General features: G+C 44.2%; 1 protein-coding gene across 5 annotated transcripts in view; it reads right to left on the bottom strand.

Moving 5' to 3' along the window:
- NDRG3 (NDRG family member 3) overlaps window positions 1-20,623 on the bottom strand; it is a 63,181-nt gene extending 42,558 nt beyond the window's left edge. For 2 of the 5 annotated variants that reach the window (XM_070381692.1, XM_070381690.1), the window contains exons 1-2: window positions 20,485-20,623; window positions 6,092-6,191 (exon numbers count right to left, since the gene is read on the bottom strand). In XM_070381692.1, coding sequence (XP_070237793.1) covers window positions 6,092-6,148 — 57 coding nt within the window. In that variant the 5' untranslated portion in view covers window positions 6,149-6,191; window positions 20,485-20,623. Of the gene's footprint in view, window positions 1-6,091; window positions 6,192-6,476; window positions 6,506-19,482; window positions 19,505-20,484 lie in introns of those variants that run through there. The other 3 variants (XM_070381689.1, XM_070381688.1, XM_070381691.1) reach the window with 2 other exon arrangements.
- Window positions 20,624-20,953: the final 330 nt, after the last annotated feature.

Here is a 20,953-nt window from a genome sequence, read left to right on the forward strand (position 1 = left end):
ATCTTTTGAGGAATAATCTATAATGATATCAAAACAGACCGTATTAGAGCTTCAATCTTACTGGGCTCCCAGAGATTCCCTTAAGAGATTATTTAGAAAGCTTAGGGAGTATCCCTCCAGTCTGAACTAAAATCTTGGTCCTGGAACACAGACACACAAATTCTGATGAGCAATTTGAGAAGCAGCTGTCGCCGTATGCATGAATTCCTTTCTTCACTATCTTGTGATCACAGTCAAGAAGCATTTTGTGAGGCTGAAGCTTGAGATGAGCACAAAGGGAAATGCCAAAAAGCAGAAAGATGCAATTCTCTCCTGAAACCAAATGATATTTGTTGAGAACCTAGCAAGAACACGGTTGCACATTCTTTATGCAATGTTCACCTCTCAAAGAAAAGACACGAGTAATCAGAGGAAGACTAACACTTGTTTTCTTGGCTTTTTTTTTTTTTTAAAGATGTCAGATCCTCTTGGAGTCTGGCTTCAGGCTTCATGAGTGATCAAGCATCTTGGAGAAAGGATATGACTGGGTCAGTCTGACCATGTTTGGTGCCCAGACTTTCTGAGCCAAGATCATTAGCTGGTCCCCAAATGATCTGAGTGTGGTCAACCAAAGCCAAATTCTCTGAACTCATTAAAAATTCAATACTGCTCACTAGATAGATTCTGGAAGGGGAAAGACTTCCCTGGGACACTTCCCTGGGGATTTATTTGTCTCTGATATTTGTAGCGCAGGGTTCCACTCCAACAAAACTTTCAGAAGTTTCAGGCTCTGGGTGCTTTCTTTTTATTTTCTGTCCCATTTGAATATAGCATTAATTCCATGTTCAGAGAGATTTTTGCACTAAGCAGACTTAAGCTGCAGAAAGGGATTCAAGATAATAAATGAAAACAATAGAATAATGTAGGGGAAGAGGGAAAAAAAGGAAACATCAAGGAAAAAGAGAAATCATAACTGAAAGTTGCAGTCAAGGTAGAAGCCAGCTAAGGGGCATGTTTCTTGGTGGAGACTCTAGGCCAAGTGAAGAAGGTAAATGAAGGAGCTCAAGAAAGTAAATTTTAAAAAAGTAATTCTCAGTTCAAGCCTGGAGAATAGGCAAAAAGCAACTGAGAATCTATCAGTGTATGAAGAGAAGTATGAGAGAAAGGGGGAAGGCAAGGAGAAAAATTTAAAAATCAAGTAACTGCTGGACAGTTATAGAAATATAACTGGACAGAAGAGAAACATAATTTCCCACTATGAGATCTGGTCAAGATCAGCATATAGTTTCAAAAGACAGAAAGCAACAGATAGAACAGAAAGACAGACCTTAGAACCAACTACCAACAGGAGGAGATTTGGGGCAAATCTGTGTGTTTGGTGACCTTGATGTGGGGTGCAGTGTCTGACTCACTACTCTATTCCCAGTTCTGGCACTTAGTAAAGGCAATAAACATCATTCTGGAAGATATGAGCATCTCAAAATAGAGATACTCAATCTGAGTAAGATATGAATACCAAAGAGGAAGAGTGACACGCAACTGATGAGCTTGGAACTAAAGGACAGTTGTTAAAACAGGAAAAGTTTTAGAAACAAGCAGATTAAAGACTGTCAAAGAGAACAAAATATGGCATGTCTACTAAAAAAAAAAAAAGGACAATAACTCTTACCAACAGAAAGTAGAAACATGGGAAACTGTACAAGAAATGTATTAACAGCACTTCATAAATATTCTTTAATGAAAATATCAACAAGTCTGTGTTGCTGTTGTTTTCAAAGAGACATTGGAGGGTGTGGGGTTGGAGGGAAGTTCAGGAAGGAGGGGCTCTATGTTTATTTATGGCTGATTCAGGTTGCTGTATGGCAGAAATCGACACATTGTAGAGCAATTATCCTCCAATTAAAAATAAATTAAAGACCAAACAAAACAACCTCTGCCTGTCTGTGCTGCCCTGGAGATGACTAAAATGCTCATCCCTGGGTTCTTCCTGCTCTTCCTCTTATAATATCCTCCCTACCTCCTATATCCAGTCACCAGTAGAGGGTCTACCTCACTTTCTACTGTAACAACCAAAACAAATTAATAACTTATTCATTCCCCACACTGAATATTTATTCCCCTTCTTGGTAGGTCCTCAGTTCTGCTGAAGCCAACTGTGGTCTCCTATTTATTTTCTCAAGTCTGGTCTTTGGCATCCATAGGCTCAGCAGTATCTGAACTAAGGGTAGGTAAAGGAAGATAGGGAAAATGAAGCACAAATCAGGGAGCCCTCCTGCTTATACAGCTCTGTGGAGGTGGGGGGAAGGGGTTGGAACAACCGGCTAACAAGAGGCTGCAGGTGGTGGGAAGAACCTGGGACCCTTGACCCAGACTGAAGTCAACATCTGTGGGGTCCGGTCCTGGCTTCACCACCTCACTAGACACCAGCAATGGACAAGTCATATAATTTCTCTGAGCCTCATCTGTAAAATGGAGTTAAAAATACCTTTAACTACTTCCTTCACAAGAAGTTAGGAGATTCAAATTAGATAGTACTTGTGAAAATGCTCTGAAAATGGTTAAATGCTATTAAAAAAAATCATTTCATATAATTCTGTCTCAAAAAAACACACACACACATACAGAAGTGCTGGCAGGTGCTTCTTTTCATCACTGGAGCCAAAACAAGCATGGCAAAATTACCCACTTCTTCACAATTCTGAGCCATAGACAAAATCACAGGCATACTAAAATTAAATGGGAAAAGAACCAACAAATGACAAGAAAAAAGTTAACATAAGTCTCGCTTAAAGCTATTTTGAGAATGCTTCCTTATAGTCAGCTCAGGATAAATTTCTGCATTTCAGGCTGGGTCCAGACTCCCTTTAGCTCCCTGAAACCTGGAAGGGCACAACAATATCTCTAAGAATGTATCTAGGAAGAGAATGGACAGAAAGATGATGTGAAATGATATAAATCTCTAGGTTTCTGCTTACAGAGAGAGGGCAAGCCTCAGAGGTGATGCCAAAACTTCTACAGGGTGAACAGAGTGGAAAGGCCTCAGGCTGTGGAGTAGGAAAGGTTTGGGTTTCAGTCCTGGCTTTGCCACTTCCTGACTGGGCAAGCCTTATAGTCAGATTTTCATCTACTAAGTGAGGAAGACTATCTATTTCAAAGGAGTGTTCTGATGATTAAAAGAAAGAAGGTATGTAAAGCACTCAACAAATAACAGCAGGATAGGCTATTAGGCAAAAATAAAACCTCCATGAAAACTAAAAACGTTAAGACTTTCTTTGCTATTCAAGTCTGAAAGCTTATACCCTACCAGCAGTGGTTCTCAACTGGGGAGACTCTGACCCCCAGGAGACATCTGATATTGTCTGGGGACAAGTTTGGTTGTCATGACTTGAAGATGCTACTGGTGTCTAGTGGGTAGAGAGGCCAGGGATGCTGTTAAACACCCTACAATGAATAGGGCAGCCTCCCACAACAAAACATTTAGAGTGCCAAGAGCAAGAAACCCTGTCCTACAGCACGTGCTCTTGGGTACACAATCTGAGTAAGCTGCTTCACCTTTCTCAGCCCTCGTCTCCTCATCAGCAATATGAGAATAAATCGATCTGTGTGTCCTAAATCACCAAGCCTTTGGGAGGATCAAATGAAATAATGGATGAGAAGCACTACCGTCATTACACCCTTCAAAACGTATGCAAAAGCACCCGCTTATTGGGCAAAGGCAGAGCACTGATATACTGGGGAGTGGGGGTGGAATGGGGTAGAAGGCTTTGTTTGAGAATGACACCATCTGAGGAGGGCCTACTGCCAATCTACTTCTATAAAGCTTGGCTGGAGCAGGGGGAATGCTCATGAATAGTGATGGGCTAGGAGCACTTCCCAGGGAGAGAGAGGCACGAGATGGAGCGTGGGAAGTGGGTAGGAACAGCACGGGCACATCAAAGAAGAGCCACCAGATGTTAGGAAGTGAGACAATGCCTGGTACCTTAGACTGCTCAGGCTGCGTGAATGGCTTTTACAACAAAAATTTATCTTCTCACAGTTCTGGAGCCTGGAAGTCCAAGATCAAGGTTCCAGCAGGGTTTTGTTTTAGGTGAGAGCTCCCTTCTTGGCTTGCAGACGGCTGCCATCCATGTTTCCTCATCTGTCCAGGGGTGGAGGTAGAGGGTGTATCTCTCTCTCCCTCTCCCTCACTCTTCTTATAAGGCCATCAATTCTATCAGATTAGGGCTCTACCACATGACCTCATTTAACCTTAGTCACCTCCTTAAAGCCCTTATCTCCAGTATAGTCACATAGGAGGCCAGTGCTTCAACATATGAATTTTAGGGGAGCAGACATAATTCTGTTCATAGCATTCGGGCACACATCAGACACAGCCAGGGAATCACTATAGCCTCAGAGATGAGGACTCAAACATTAATCCAACGCTTTTCTGTGGTTACAGTCGCCAAATCTTTCTTTTCCAGCTGCCTTCTCTATGAGACATCCAGGCAATTAACTCCTGGAGTTCTTCATGTAGCTGCCTCAGGCATCCTGTGGACTTCCAAGGTCAGGAAAGACTCCTCTTCTTACCTGGGCCCCAATCCTCAAATGTCTGAGATCCATCAGGTCATAGGCTTCCAACGCTGGCTAGTCAGAATCACTTTAGGCATGGTTCTCAATTTTTGGATGCTTTTGTAAACGTTCACCCCAGATCAATTCAATCATAATCTCTGGAGGTAAGACCTAGGCATCAGTTATTTTTAAATCTCCCCAAGTAATTGCAATAAGCAGCCAAGGCTGAGGACCACTGATCATAGAGAGGTGTGCGTGCCCTGTCCCCATCCCCTCCGATTCCAATTTAGTTGTTCTAGAGTGGGGACCCAGGAATCTGTATTTTTAAACAAGTTCCTAGCTGACTTTGGTGACCACTCAGGTTTAGGATATGTTTCTAGTTCCTGAAGCTAAACTGCCTACCCGCACCTGCCTTGTAACTATTCATTTCTGTGGCTGTATGTAAGCATTACAGATGTAGATTCTACTTCCTTCCTCCTCTTCATGGCCCATCATTTGGGTACAGCCCTTCATATGCACCAAAATTCAGTGCTTAACAGAGAGTTTTCTGAAAACATGAAGGGAAGCAACAAAAGAAACAAAAAAGGGTTTAAAAAGTGTGCAGCTTGCCAAGGGGGAGAGCAAGAGATCTGGTGAAAGATAAAGGAAGGGGTGGGAATAGGGGTAGAGATGAGGTCACAGGGACAAGAATGGGGTTGAAGGGTTTCAATAGCAAATTAGTGAACACAGTAAGTCAATAGCCCTAGAAGCTGTAGGTGAAGGGCCCTGCCTTGGGCAAAAAAAGATTAACAAGCAACAGCATCTTCTGGTATAGCCCCCGTTGGCATCCTGACCCTACCCAACTTTACCCTTTCCATCAATACTTCCCCAGGAAAGGATGCCATGAGCTCATCCACACCAAGCTAGAAGAGTAATTTAATAGGGGACAATGACAATACATCAAAAGAACAGGGCCTAAAAGAAGGAATTTCACACACTTACTGAATGGAGAGGGAGAAGAGAGAAGATAAACCTTTCTTAGCTTTTTGGTAACTCTTATCATCACAGCACTCTTTACCTGCTGAATCCTGGTGACTATTAACTTTGACGCTCACTGTGTGTTCTCTGACATGAACAGAAAGATGAGGTATATCACCAACATCCAGGCACCCCTGATGAAAACCTCAACGCAGACAGAGAGGTCACATCACAGACAAGCCTTACGGAGAGCACTGCAACCTGTGTGCATTACCAGCCATGGATGCTAAGTTTTCCTTATAGAAACTGAAAGTCACGATTCCTGGATTCTAAATCAAACCCCACTCATACTTTCCACTTAACATCTCTATCTGTAGAATAGGACATGTCAAGGATAATTTGTCTGAATTTGGCTGGTGGAAACAAAAGTAGGAAGAAAGAGAGGCAAGACATCAAGAAGGTTAAGAAATATATTTTTTAAAGTTTTCTCCCCACAGAAAGTCAAGATAAATATGTTTTTAGTTACTATTCAGATAATACAGAAAACAAACTAACCACAGAAGAAAGGACTTACATATATTTTAGTGACAACAGCAGTCTTTACCTTATCATTTAGAAGTGGTTTGATCTCTGTGAGTTGAACATCCTGAAGTTCATCCATGAGGCCAGATGAATAGAGGATTCTCAAGAATAAATCAGTAACTCTGAAACAGAAGTGGAGAAAAAGGCTTAAAACTAGGAGTTGGAAACATAATGGTCACACTACATCCATTCATTCAAATATTAAGAGCTTAGCGTGTGTCAGGCACTGCTCAGGGTGCTGAAGACACAGTAAACTAGATACTTACGGCAAACAGACTCTAACGTGGCCTCTGTGATCTCTGTACCTCTTGGCATACACACCCAAGCATAACCCCCCAACACACTTATCTGGTTAGGGTTAGGCTTGCTTTTAACCATTAGAATATGGCAAAAGTGATGGAAAGTACCTGAGTATCTGCATATGATTACATTACATGATATTTTAACATCTGTCTTGCAAAGAGACAGAGTTCCCCTGATAGCTTTAAAGAAGCAGGTTGTAAATGTGTTGTCCTCCTCTGAAAAAAAAAAAAAGCAGCAAGTTGGCATGCTGTAAGACAGCCATGTGGCAAGAAACAGCCTGCAGCCAAAACAGCAAGAAACTGGGACCTTCAGTCCAACCATGTGCAAGGAACTGAAGGCTGCCAACAACCACGTGGGCCTGGAAGTGGATCCTTCCCCAGCTGCACCTTGCCCTGACCGGCGCCTTGACTACAGCCTTGCAGAGGAGCCAGTCAGCCCATGCTGGAGTCCCAGCTCCCTGAAACTGAGATAACAAATGTGTGTTATAAACTACGAAGTCTGCAGTAATATTTTTATGCAGCAACAGATAATTAATACAATAGTCTTTGCCCACATGGAGAATTCATTTCAGTTACTGGAGATGTATAAGTAAGAGAACAACATGCTCGGGGCTACAATTTAGAAAGCAACAGTTTAGAAGGTGGATTAAGGGACAATAAAAAGTGAAGGTTAATGCTGTAGCCTAACATAAACAGAGAGATGAACCGAGGCTACACTCACTAGCCTTCACTTGGGGAATCACAACAGTAGACGCAGGGTATGGCAGGCAGCCTCCACAAAGGCCTCCAATGAGCCTGCTCCCCAGTTCCTGACCCCAGACCATGAGACATAATAAATAACTTTGTTTTGGAGTGATTAGTTACATAGTGAGAAATAACTATGACCGAAAGGGAGAAGTTAGGGAAAGGTGTGGAGTAGAGAGGCACAGATTCCATCCTACTGTACAGGAAGCCATGGGGAGAGATTACAAATACTGGATACAAGTGGTTCCCATCCAGACTTCAAAGGTCTAGGCTTCATCTCTTCTGCCTTGGCCTTGCAGGAAAAATGCTAATTCAATGATTTGGGAATTCAGACATTCAACAACCATTTATTGAGTTCCCACTGTGCAAAGCATATGGACAACAGAAATAGGGTCCCTGCCTTCTACAAGTTTATTAGCAGAGATGACCACTATCCATAAAGTTACCTACAAAATGAGAAATAAAAGGGCCAGAGGAGTTCAAAGGAGGAGCAATTCCTTCTGATTGGTGGGAATCATTCACAATATATTAGTTCATTAATCCATTTTTCTGTTTTTCCCTCCAGGAATAGGATGTATGGCTTTGACTTGGCTATGGAGAGGGTCTGTGTTCCACGTTACCTCTTAGGTATTAATGACCAATACACCAAAATGAATCCTGCTTTCAACTATGCCTACATTTGTTGTTGCTGTTCAGTTGCTCAGTTGTATCTGATCCTTTGCGACTCCATGGACTATAGCACACCAGTCCTTCACTATCTCCTGGGGTTTGCTCAAACTCACGTCCATTGAGTCGATGATGCCATCCAACCATCTCATCCTCTGTTGTCCCCTTCTCCTAATACCCTCCATCCTTCCCAGCATCAGGGTCTTTTCCAATGAGTCAGCTCTTTGCATCAGGTGGCCAAAGTATTGGAGCTTCAGCTTCCCCAGCATCAGTCCTTCCAATGAACTATCCAGGGCTGACTTCCTTTAGGCTAACAAAAGCTCTTCTACCATTACTCTGAAGAACCCTGAGGGTGCCAATGGGGGCCACTGCTCAAACCGTGGATCGCACACGCCAACCGTGAGGACCCCAACATTTGTGTCACTGCAAGAGCACAAGCCCGGTATTTGCGGGTCTTTTCTCAGACCCCAGGTACCCTATACCCTTGACTGAGCTACTGAATGCCCAGAATTTATTTTATTTTCATATCAGTCACACTTCCAAAGGGGATGAGATGGCTTGAACTTTTTATCACAAATTTCAAACAGCATCTAACATTTCTCTCTTCTATAGTCCCCACATCAACCCACTTAGCGCCCCAAATACTGGCCCAACTGGAATCTACTCATTGAATTTTTTAAATAAACTTTTATTTATTTATTTGGCTGCACCAGGTCTTAGGTGAGGCATGTGGGACCTAGTTTCCTGACCTGGGATTGAACCCAGGCCCCCTGCATTGGGAGCACGGCCTTACCCAGTGGACTACCAGGAAAGCCCCTTCACAGTGTTTATTAACCACACAATGAACTGTGGCCTCTTTTCATTTGGACTCCACTATTTGTCAGTAATTTAAAATGACAATTTTAAAGTTCTTCTTCCTATTATAAAATATGGGCCCGTTTTAGAAAATATGGAAACCACAGGGTAACCAAAAGATATTTTATTCACAGTCCTTCCTTCTAGAAACAATCACTGTTAATATTTCAGTCTATTTCCATCCCCCCCCCAAACACATAAAATGGTGATATTCTGAAACTTTTCCAACCCTGCTTTATTCACTACTTTAATTCACTCATTTGAAAGCAGGGCACTGCAAGGTGTGAATCATTCAAATGTGACTCCACTGGGGAGCCTGTCAAGGAGCCTCAGGGACAGAGGGAAACCTGAGGTGCCTCCAAAGTGACGCATTCATCTAGTGTTCCCGAGCAAGTTTTAAAGATAAAGAAAGATGCAGTTTGTGCCAGGACAAACACTAAAACAAGGGCGCAATTAAATGAGAAGGCTGTCCTTATCAGCTGGGCCCAATGCAGTCAATGGAGGACGGTGTGACTTCGGAACTGGCAACAGGACAGCAGGTGTTCACCTTCCGCATGACAGGGAACCCAATGTCTTCTTCCAGAGATCGGATTTTTGCTCACTGTCTTGAGCCCTTGCCAATGAGCAGTTTTATAACTCCTATAAGAAAATTAACATCACATGGTGGAAAACTCCATCTCCAGATCCCTCTGCTACACAGACTGGCTCCCTCCTGGGGATCAAAGGGCTGCAGTGCCTTCATCCGCACAAATGATATGGCTGCCAGATCCCAACCTGATACTAAGGGCTATTACTATTTTTAAAAGGCTAGTGGAGATTTTATAAATGTAATAGATAAGAACTCTTTTCCAGTTTCATGAGATAGGGGGAAGAGTGACAAGTAAAAAAAAAAAACAGCCATCCTCAGCCTAAGTAAGTGAGCCTTGTATCAAAAGGCTAAAAAGGGAAAGGGGAAAAGTGTAATTCCTACTCTGTGCCAGAAATTATAGTCTAAGGACCTTATGTTAATCCTCCTCATCCCAGGAGTTATGTTTAATACCCCTCCTGGGTAGACATCTTCATTTCTTACTTTATAGGCAGGAAAAACTTAAGCTAAGAGAAGTTAAGTGGCTTTCCTAATATCCATATCTAAGTGAGTAACAATGCAGGATTTAAAAATTTGACTCTTCTAGTCATAGAAAGAGCCTATAAGCATATCAGATATAGACCCAGGCGGGCCCTACCTAACTGAGTGGCACTGGGCAAAGCATTTTTCCTTTCTGGACCTGTTTCCCCATCTGTCAAGAGAAGAGGTTGAGTCGGATAACATTTTCTCCCCCATTTAGGACTGACGTTCTGTGACCCAAAGTTAGTTAGTGTTAATCGCTCGGTAGTGTCTGACTCTTTGCAACCCCATGGACTGCAGCCCGGCAGGCTCCTCTGTCCATGGAATTCTCCAGGCAAGAATACTGGAGTGGGCTGCCATTCCCTTCTCCAGGGGATCTTCCTGACCCAGGGACTGAACCCAGGTCTCCTGCATTGCAGGCAGGTTCTTTACCACTAAGCCACCAAGGAAGCCATCTGTGACCCAAAAGCCCCCTATAAATGTAGCACTTTACATTACTCCCCAGGGTAAGCACCTATCCTCCACCTCACAAGGCTCTTACTAAAATCCTAAGAGGTCACCCAGTTATCAACTTATTGAGATTCACTGATTAGCTGAAGTTCACTCAGCAAATCAGTGGGAGGGTGCACTTGGCCTGATTCCAGGCACAGGAGGGTCTCAGACTTTTAGCACACCCCACGTCATGTTTTTTTTTTTTCAGTCACAAAAAGCTCACTGAGATTTCCAGTGCTTAAAAACACTGCTCTGTTACTTTAAATGAAGACAACAAGGGACTATACATAGTACTGGCTTTCTAAAACTACAAGCTATCGTATTTCCCAGCTTTTCCCCATGACCAAGGTAATTTGTCTGGCCTTTGTCACGCTTTGCCAGAAACGAACTGACAGCAGGCTACTAGTTTGTATTCTAGAAGCAGAGTCAGTCACTTTGGTTTTGGCAAGATTGCAGACAGATAATCAGAACAGAATGAAGGCAGCAAATAGAGGAGGCACTCTCAGGAGACTGAGCTGGGAGGGGTCAGCTGGAGCTGGTGCTGGAGTAGTGATGACTGGAAAGCGGTAGGAAGTGGCCAGAGGACTGGCTGGGAAGCTAGTGGTGCTCCTATAGCAAGCTGACCCACATCCTCTCTTCCTACCTATAAACTACTGGCTGAGTCATGATTACAGCACTTCACAAAGCACCTTCACGTCTAACATCTCACTGGATTATCACAACGGCACTGGGAATAAAACACTGGGGCACTGAATCACTTCTATTCCAGAGATGAGGAAACCCAGACTTGAAGAGGTGAAATGGAACGAACAAAAAACACAACTGATAAATCCAACAGCTCTAACCGAAACCCAGTTTTCTTCTGATCCCAAACGCTCACTCTGTGCCCTGTACCATACTTCCTCCCAGGTCATCACAGATGAAAAGATGTGGGTTGGTAAAAAAGGAAAAGAAGTTCAGCTGACTCCCTCACCGTGCTCTCATCTCTGGTCCTAAATTACACTGTGCAGTTAAGATCTGGGCACAGGCTCGAGGATTAAACGTTAATATGAAGTTAATAACGAGAAAGCCCAGATTTGGAACTAGAGTCTGCCTTCACCCATTAGTTCAATTGAGTAGAGGAGATTAAGTCTGTAAATAAATCACTACAGTTCAAGACTGGATAAACATGAGACGAATACAAACTGGACAAACTCTGAGGCATTTTCTCAGCCTCAGTTGTTGTTGTTGTTTGGTCATTAAGTCATGTCTGACTCTTTATGACCCCATGAACTGCAGTCTACCAGGCTCCTCTGTCCATGGAATTCTCCAGCGAGAACACTGGAGTGGGTTGCCATTTCCTTTTCCAGGGGATCTTCCCAGATAAGGGTTAGAACTCGTGTCTCCTGTGCTGGCAGGCGGATGCTTTACCACTAAGCCAGGAGGGAAGCCCCTCAGGAGGTCCCTCAGGAGGGAGGCTAACCTCAGTACTGACATTTTGAGCCAAATAATTCTTCATCATGGGGGCTGTCCTGTACATCACACAACGTTTAGTAGCACCCCAGGCCTCTACCCACTAAATGCTATCAGCACCCTCCTCCAACAGTTGACACAAACAAAAATACCTCCAGATATTGCTCAATGTCCTCTGGGGGGCAAAATCAACAGCTGAGAACCACTGCTCTAAGGGTTACAGAGGTTTAAGGCAAAGGTCAGTTAATGCAAGTTGTGGGTGCTGAGGAAAAGTTTCATGGAGGAGGTAATATTTGAACTGGACCTTGAAGAATAGATAAAATTCCTACAGGTGAGGATGAGAGAATAAAAAGAAGGAAGTCCAGAAAGGGAGAACATAAAAGCAAGATGAGAAAGCAGTGCTGAAAAATGCTCTAATTCGGCAAGAAGAGGAGCTTGCTATTGGGGATAAAATGTCCACTGGAGTCACATCATGGATAGCTGTTTATCAACTAACAGTTACAAGATACACATACACAGTAAGAAGTAGCCAACAATACAGGATACTAAACAGATTAGTATTAATAATTTGTGAGTCAAACCAGTGGTGTTTTCCTATGTCCCACCTACCCAGGAGGACAGAACATTGCCTGAGTATCATCTCTTACATTGCCTCTAGTGTGCATTACATTTAGTCAGCGTTAAACGAAGCTTGGGGCTTCCCAGATGGCACAGTGGTAAACGATTTGTCTGCCAATGCAGAAGATGCGGGTTCGATCCCTGGGTCGGGAAAATCCCACAGAGTAGGAAATGGCAGCCCACTCCAGGATTCCTGCCTGGGAAATACCTGGGCAGAGGAGCTGGGAGGGATACAGTCCATGGGGTCGAAAAGAGTCGGACGTGACTGAGCAAACTGAGCACACAGCAAACCACGCTTGGAACCAGAGCGGAGGTGGGAGAAATAACTAGGGACCGAGATGGTCAGGAGGTTCCCAAAGGAGTTACAGAGTGCTGGGCCTTGAAAGGACAGGTTCTGCATGGCTGGAAGGGAGGAGAGGACATTCCAGGTGAGGACATCTGAGTTGGGAGAGGAATAAATGTACACAACATATCCAAGAGACAGCAGGAAGAGCAACATAGCTGGGAAAGAAGACAAGGCTGGTCAGAACACTGAGCACATGAATCAGACTTCACTGTGTGGACAACCACACTTCACTGTGCTTCCCGAGAAGCAAAATAACAGTCTTTTAAAATGTGGCATCCTGTCCAACAGTTCTCTTAGCTGCACATTAGAAAGACTTAGGAAGCTTTTGAAGGAGGTCAATACCAGGCCCCAACCCTAAGGATCCAACTTAATTGAGCTAATATAGGGCCCAGTATGGTTTTTAACATGCAGTTAAAGCTGAGAACCACTGGTCTACAGATACGCCTAGAAATTGAAGTGATTTGCCTAAATTCATGTATTCAGCTGGGTGTGGGGCTGGGACTGGCTGGCGTCTGAATTCCTATTCCAGGCTCTGAAAGATATCACAGAGTCCTGGGCTAAATTCCATACTTCAGTCTTTAAGAAGCATAATCTGATGACTTGGCTCTCAAGTTTTGCCAGGGTTAAAGCCTGAATTAATCTAATCATAAAACTATTGACTTAAGCATCCTCTCAAGTGTCTAGGGTAATGGATGCTGGATTCATTGCTGTCTCCTGAGGGCCCTTAGGAAAAGAAAGGGTCTCAGGAGACTCCCCAGAAAGCCAGATAAACAAGCCAAACCACCCTCTGTGGAAGAAACAATGGCTTTTTAAAATGCAGCTAGCTCACTGAGCTTGTGCACCACATAAAGGAAAGTCTGGGTTACTCTTTATCAGAAAAATACTCTGAGAGATGCTATGCCATAAGCAAAGGTGGGGGATGGGGGAGTGATCAAAGCCGCTTGAAGCATCCTTGCAGAACCTCATTTTTACAGTAAAAATCTCTACCAGGCCTCAGCCCTGGATGAGGGCTATCCACACACCTTGTGTTTTTCTGAAAGGAAGAGAACGGCACCCCTCACAACAGGCCCACTCCTGTTGTGTCACTCCTGGATTCTGGCAGCAGGTGGTGAACAGGAGGTTTGCAGAGACTGCCAAGCTGGGAATCTGAGTCTGCCTGTATAATCACCAGATTAATTCCAGGGTATCAGTACAGATAACTATTAGAACAAAGCAACACACATCTTGGGGTGTTCTTTTTCACCTCACACACCCATCAACCAGTTGATCCCCTCTAATGAGGGGATCACACTGAAGTAACTCTAGAAGAAGCACTACCCTCTGGCTTCAGCTCTTGAAGGATGCAGCTCAGGACACTAGGAAAGCTACTGCTGGCAAAGTGCTGGTATATGCTCTTGGGATGGGTTCCAGGTTCCCGCCAGCTCTAAGACAGAATCCCGGAAAACAATTTGTTCTTTAAGACAGCCTGAGTGGAGGTAAAGGACAAACAAGAGACCTAAGAGGCAGTCCTTAAAACTCAAACTAACTTCATGCTCATAATATATTGATCACTTATTCCAGATACCATAATATGCACTTTATTTGTCCATTCATTATTTCCTTATATTTCCTGACACACTTATAAGATAGTACATTAGTAATCCTTCCCATTTTACAGATGAAGAAACTGAGGTGGGGAGAGGTTTTGTAATATGCCAAAGGTCACACAGCCAGCAAGTGGCACAGAAAGGATCTGAACCTGAGCAGCCTGCAGTTAGAGCTTTGGCCGGCCTCTATAAATGACTTTTTCCACTTGATCCCAACTGATCATTAATTCTTCTACTTATTCGTTTCAGGTTTGGCTACTGGGACCTACCAGGATCTTAATGATCAAAGAATTTTGAAAACTGAGAACCATCCAACAAAATTTAGGTATTATTATCATCACCATTATTATTAATGAACAGGGGAGGCCTGTACCTATCTGAGGATATTTGAAAAGCAATTACCCTTGGACTGTCTAGTCACCCAAAGTTACATTCCAGGCAACATCCTGGTTAAAACCATGTCCTGACAGAAAGGTTTAAAAGAATCAACATCTTTAGGACTTCTCTGGTGGTCCAGGGTCTAAGATTCTATGCTTCCAACGCCTGGGTTCGGGCCCTGATCAGGGAACTAACTAGATCTCACAGCTGCAACTAAGACCTGGTGCAGCAAACCAAATTAAAAAAAAAAAGATACTGTAAAACTTATCAGATCAGATCAGATCAGTCACTCAGTCGTGTCCAACTCTTCGCGACCTCATGAATCACAGCACACCAGGCCTCCCTGTCCATCACCAACTCCCGGAGTTCACTCAGACTCACGTCCATCGAGTCAGTGATGCCATCCAGCCATCTCATCCTCTGTCGTCCCCTTCTCCTCCTGCCCCTAATCCCTCCCAGCATCAGGGTCTTTTCCAATGAGTCAACTCTTTGCATGAGGTAGCCAAAGTACTGGAGTTTCAGCTTCAGCATCATTCCTTTCAAAGAAATCCCAGGACTGATCTCCTTCAGAATGGACTGGTTGGATCTCCTTGCAGTCCTAGGGACTCTTAAGCAACCAAAAGCACCTTCTAATAATTAGTAATAAAATCAAGTATGAAGAGTGGCTGTATCAGAAATTTATCCTTGGCCCAAATGAAAACTCGATTTGTAGACAGTGGGCATTTTTAGGTGGTAAAGGATTAACAAACAAATGGCAGAGCTAAACTTCCTACTTGGGAAATTTATTTTCTTTTTCTATATTAAATCTCTGAGGAATATAAAAAGCAACTCCAGACAAAAAGTGGGGGAGAAAGCCTGCTCCATATCATGTTCTCTACCAAGTTTAATAACATGGCTTGATAGTTTTCTGAGTAGTGTTACCTAGAATTCAACTCAGAATGCAGTGAAGCCATATTTCTTCCAAAGCACATCCCACTGAGCCATGAAATATCCAACAACCATGGATATTTATTTCAGACTGATAATATGTCAAACTCTGTGATGCGCTTTGGGAACATGACAGAATTCTGCATCACTGTAACATCTCTTCACTGAAGAGATAAGATCAAAAGACAAAATACCCAATTTTGTATGGCACTTAAAATATCCTTCGGTTCTGCTGACAGCCTAGTGGTTAGGAATCTGGGCTTTCACCACAGTGGTCCAGGTTCAACCACTGGTTGGGGAGCTGAGATTCTGTGCAGCGCAGCGAAAAAAAACCAACAACAAAAAAAACAGTCTCCCATACACCTCAGTTATTTTCACATTAATAAGATGACAATTAATGGCAAAATTGTAGGTAAACTATAAATACAACAGAATTAGCACTGTGGTTAAAGAAAAAAAAAAATTCATTTACCAAAGAAAGCCCTGGTCAATATTCATATTAAGTCTAGGTTAAGTACCTCTGTGCTATTTTCAAGCAGTCTCTTAAAAAACAGAAAGTGGGGTTGGGGTAGAATGGTTTAAAAAGTTCTTTCAGAATAGATGACTGGATATCCAGGTCAGCAGTAAACCTAAATGTTATCAATCTGTGGACTTGAAAGTACTCAGAACACCCCTTCCTTTCATCATCTTTATTCAGCCTTGTCATTCCCCTCCCTCCCCCAGAACCTCTCATTTGCCCTTTCCTTGTCTTTCTGACTATCCTCACTTCTTGCCTGGATTTGTTCATTCACCATTTACCAAGTGTCTATTACCTGCCACATACAGAGCTAGACCCTTGCCCCTCATCTGAGGAAGCTCACGTGATACTCAGCAGAGCTGCTGTCTGCCCATCTCGATCACCAGACTGCAAGCTTTAGCAAAGGCTTTGTATTTCCAGAACCAGTAGCATCTGGCATACAGCAGACACTCTAAAAATGTCTGTTGTGTGACACTAGATTACTTTAGCAAGCTCTTTTTTAACTCCATAAATATTTTAGTACATATCTTCAAAAACAACTCTTACTTTTCTTTCCTTTTTAAAACACGAAAACAATATGTGCACAATGCAAAAATAGTACTGAAAGCTATGGAGTAAAAAGTGAATTCTCCAACCCTCTAAATCCCACTCCTAGAAATGACTACTATTACAGTTTGGAATGTATCTTTCCAGAATTTTCTTATGCTGGTATACAACACACACAGATATACTTTTTCTGGAACAAGTTCTTTGACAGTTTCTGACTCTAGTTTTTCAACCTTCTAATCCAGCCCAAGTTCTCAAAGTGCTGTCCCTGAATCAGGAGCATCAGCAGCATCTGGGAACTTGTTAGAAATACAAATTCTCAGGCCCCACCTCAAACCTACTGAATCAGAAATTCTGGGGGTGGGGTCCCCACAATCTGTCTTAATAAACTTCAGGTAATTCTTATACACACTAACGGTTGACAACCATTGAACACAAGCAAGTCACCCTGGTCAAGCCGGTTTTTTTTTTATTGTCTCTTAAATATTTTATTGTCAGGAGTGGCAACCGTGCTTTGGTTTTAAGTGTTAGGCGCTTAGTCGTGTCCAACTCTTTGCAATCTCATGGACTGTAGCCCAACAGCTTCCTCTGTCCATGGAATCCTCCAGGCAAGAACACTGGAGTTGATTGCCATTCCCATCTCCAGGGGATCTTCCCAACCCAGGGACCAAATCTAGGTCTTTCCCATTGCAGGCAGATTCTTTACCATGTGAGCCACCTACCATCCTACTTCAAAATGCGTTCCTTGTCCTGTTGATTAATTCTGACCGTACCAATCTGTCAGAGCCCAGAAAGGCCCTCGATCCTCCCCAAAGTGCTCTCTGTGTCAAAGCTCATACTGATCCCTCTTGACATACCTAGTCCCTCTATCACATAATTTAACAGTTAGGTATGCACTGTCTCCAACGTTAGAGACGGGTTCTTTAACTCTTTCCCAACAGACCACAAGCTCCCTGAAGATGTGAATTGTATTTCTTTCACCCCTTCCTCACCCCTGTTTCACAAATATTAAGAGCTGGGCTTCCCTGGTGGCTCAGACAGTAAAGAATCCATCTGCAAATGTGGGAGACCTGGGTTCAGTCTCTGGGTTGGGAAGATCCTCTGGAGGAGGGCATGGCAACCCACTCCAGTATTCTTGCCTGGAGAATCCCCATGGACAGAGGAGCCTGGCGGACCACAGTCCATGGGGTTGCAAAGAGTGGACACAACTGAGAGACTAAGCACACATACAAGGATGAATTCACTGAAATACTGATAAACTTTTAGTGGATAAAAAGTCTACATTCAAGCTGAAGCACCAGTTCTGTAACCCTGGCCTTGGACAAGTTCCCTTCTCAGGAAGACGTCTACAAAAGCAGCACAGCTGGATTCAATGACTTGCTGCTTCCTTTCAGCCCTGGGCAATGTATAATTTTATGAAATGTCCCACACTGGAATATCGTATTCCGTTATGTTTGAGTATACCATTATACACATTGCTTTGCATATACTGCTATTGTGGCGATTTTTTAGACTTGAGTTATAGTTAGAAAATAGTATTTCCTAGTTAGCTAGTAAGCTCTTTAAACAAGAACTATGAGAATCTTACACCATACCCAGCACCATTTTTTAAGCATAACAGCTCAATCTATTTGCAGATTACCTGGGAAAAAATCTTTTAAATTAATTATTTATATAGAAAGCCTATGCAACCATCTACTGCCTCCCAAACAGCCCTTTGAATATTTATTGTTATAAGTACTATGAAGATTTATAGTAAAAATTGTGACTACTCTGATAACACTGGGGCAGTCAGCCACATAAGGCAAAAGAAGGTAAAACTGAAACTTACATGTATTTGTGCTAGTCACTCAGTCGTGTCCAACTCTTTACAACCCCATGAACTCTAACCCTCCAGACTCCTCTGTTCATGGGATTCTCCCGGCAAGTATACTGGAGTGGGTTGCCAGTTCCCTCTCCTACATGTATTTAGGGACAGACTAAAAACCTATAAGCCTAAGGCTCCCTTAGGGCAACATGCAAATAAAAATTGCCCTGTACACTTAAGCGACATATACCAATTCCACTCTTGGGGATAAACAGCCTTCTTGACTTAGGACCTTTTTCTGCAAATTTTCAGACACAAGAGGTGGACTAGAGACCTCTGAGTGGTCAGTGATGACCAGAAGTTGAATCTAAAAAGAAGGCCAGCGAAAAGAAATTGAAGGGCAGAATGAAGGAACAGAAGGGCAGCAGGAAAACATCACTCTTTGAGTAATACAAAGGAACTGTGGAAATTCACTGATTCTTTCCCAGGGCCTACTGTGAGCCAAGCACTTGGGGCTGCAAAGATGCTCCCTGACCTCAACAGGCTAATAGTCCTAAGAATAAGACTGAAGCCTCTACCCTACCTATCTACCTACACACACACACACAAGCGCGCATGCACACATGTATGTGTATATAATTCTAATTGGGAAAATCAAGCAAGGAAGGCTTCACAGAAAAGGTGGTAAGTTAATGGAGCTTTGAAGAACGCAGGAGAATTTGCTAAGGATTGGGGGGAAAAAAGACAGTTTGAGCTATTTATTGGGGGAAGAAACATTCCCATATTTTTACAGCTGTTCCTTTGGGAACTTTAAAACAGCGAGGCTTCTTATATTCAACACTACTTTGTCAAGGATCTTTTTCTCTTTTTACTTCATCTTAAATGAGAGGTTCAAGCCCAGCACTGGAACAGAGCCAGAAAGCCCCAGGATAAGGGGAGTGCTCGCCAGATTTGTTCTTTCACCTCCAAATCCAACCGGCCCAGCTCTATCAGTCTTGACCTCCTGGCAGCCAGAAAAGGAAGGCTAATAATATCCTCTGGGGGCAAAATCTGGACCCAAGACAAGGCTTACCTCTGTTCTGCCAGTAAGCCACCGTCCCTGCTCCTAAACCAGGAGGCTCCCAGTTTACCTGTGACAGAGAGGCCAGCTCTGCAGGAAAAAAGCTGCATGAAAAGCAAAGAGGACGCATCTGATGGTGAAGCGCTGAGGTACTGAGATAATCTTAAAATGTTTACGAAGATCCCTGTCACACTTGCAAGCGCTGGGTGAACGTGAGCTCTTAATAACAATGCTATTACCATTAATACAGTTAACACCTCAATTGTACTTCATCAACAAGAAAATGCTGTTTTTGCAGCCTACTTTTATGACGTTGAATAATCTCAGGAGATGCTAGTGTATTTCAGACTCTTTTTTCCAAAGGGACAAAACCGCACTAGCCTGAGAGCCCCCGACCCTGAGTTCAAGAGCCACTCCAGCCTCAGGTCCGGCGCGTGACCTTGGGCAGGGAGCCTCACTGCTCGGTGCCTCAGTTTCCTCATCTGTAACCCGGGGCTAAGAAGCCGCTCCCTCGCATGGTCGCCGCGGGGTACAGCCAGAGGGTACTCTTGACTGCACCAGGACCCCACGGGTGCAAGGCGAGCTCTCGGCGCATCTTCCAGGTTCCCCACCCCCCTACCCGGCTCCCGGGCAGACGGGGTAGACGAACGTCCGACCCCGAGGCCCACCGAGCTCCGCCGACTGCAGAGCAGGAAAGGGGGTCGCGCCTGCGGTGGGTCCGAGGCTGAGGTGCTGGGCACCCAGAGGCTCGGCCGCGGCCGCCTGCACGCCATCGCCAGAGGGTTCGCCGTGAGCCCCGCCGCCCAGGTGAGTAGCGGCCGAAAGAGGCCGGGCTGCTCCGGGTCCCCAGGCGACGAGAGCGGAGGGCGCCCGAACCCCTGGAGGAGGCTGGCAGCGCTCACCCAAGCCCCGGCGCGCTGGGGTGGTGAGGCGGGGAAGAAGGCAAAGGGAACGACGACCCCACAGGCAGCACGGCGCGCCCCCAGTCAACCAGGCTGAGGCGCTCACACTCACCTGAAGCTCCGGCAACCGCCGTCAGCGCAGCAGCGGCGGCGGCGGCGGCTGGAGTTGGGCGGGGAAGGCTGTGCGGCCGCGCAGGCGCGCTGAGGACGCCAGGCAGCTCATGCGCACTGTGCCTGCCCGGCTGGGGAACTATGGAGACGATGGTTGAGTTGGCGCCATCTTCGGCGTACAGTGATTTTTCTCTCATTGTTTGTGGTTTTAGCTTCCCTTGGCTAGCTCTAGTCTGAAAGTAATGAATGGAAAATAATTCATACGTTTTTATTTGCTGTACTGTTCTGAGTAATGTGTTGAAATCTCTGGTTTTGCTCCCTCCCACCAGGGTAAGTGAATTAGTCCTTTGTCCAGCATACCCACGCGGTATATGCTGCTTGCGCCCTTAGTCTTCTAGTCTCTGTCATCAGATCGTCTGGATACGGAAGTGTTTGTTTCAAGTAACTCTTACTTTGCTTGATAATGGCCC

Source organism: Bos mutus, chromosome 13, assembly GCF_027580195.1.
Source record: "Bos mutus isolate GX-2022 chromosome 13, NWIPB_WYAK_1.1, whole genome shotgun sequence".
NCBI lineage: Eukaryota > Metazoa > Chordata > Mammalia > Artiodactyla > Bovidae > Bos > Bos mutus.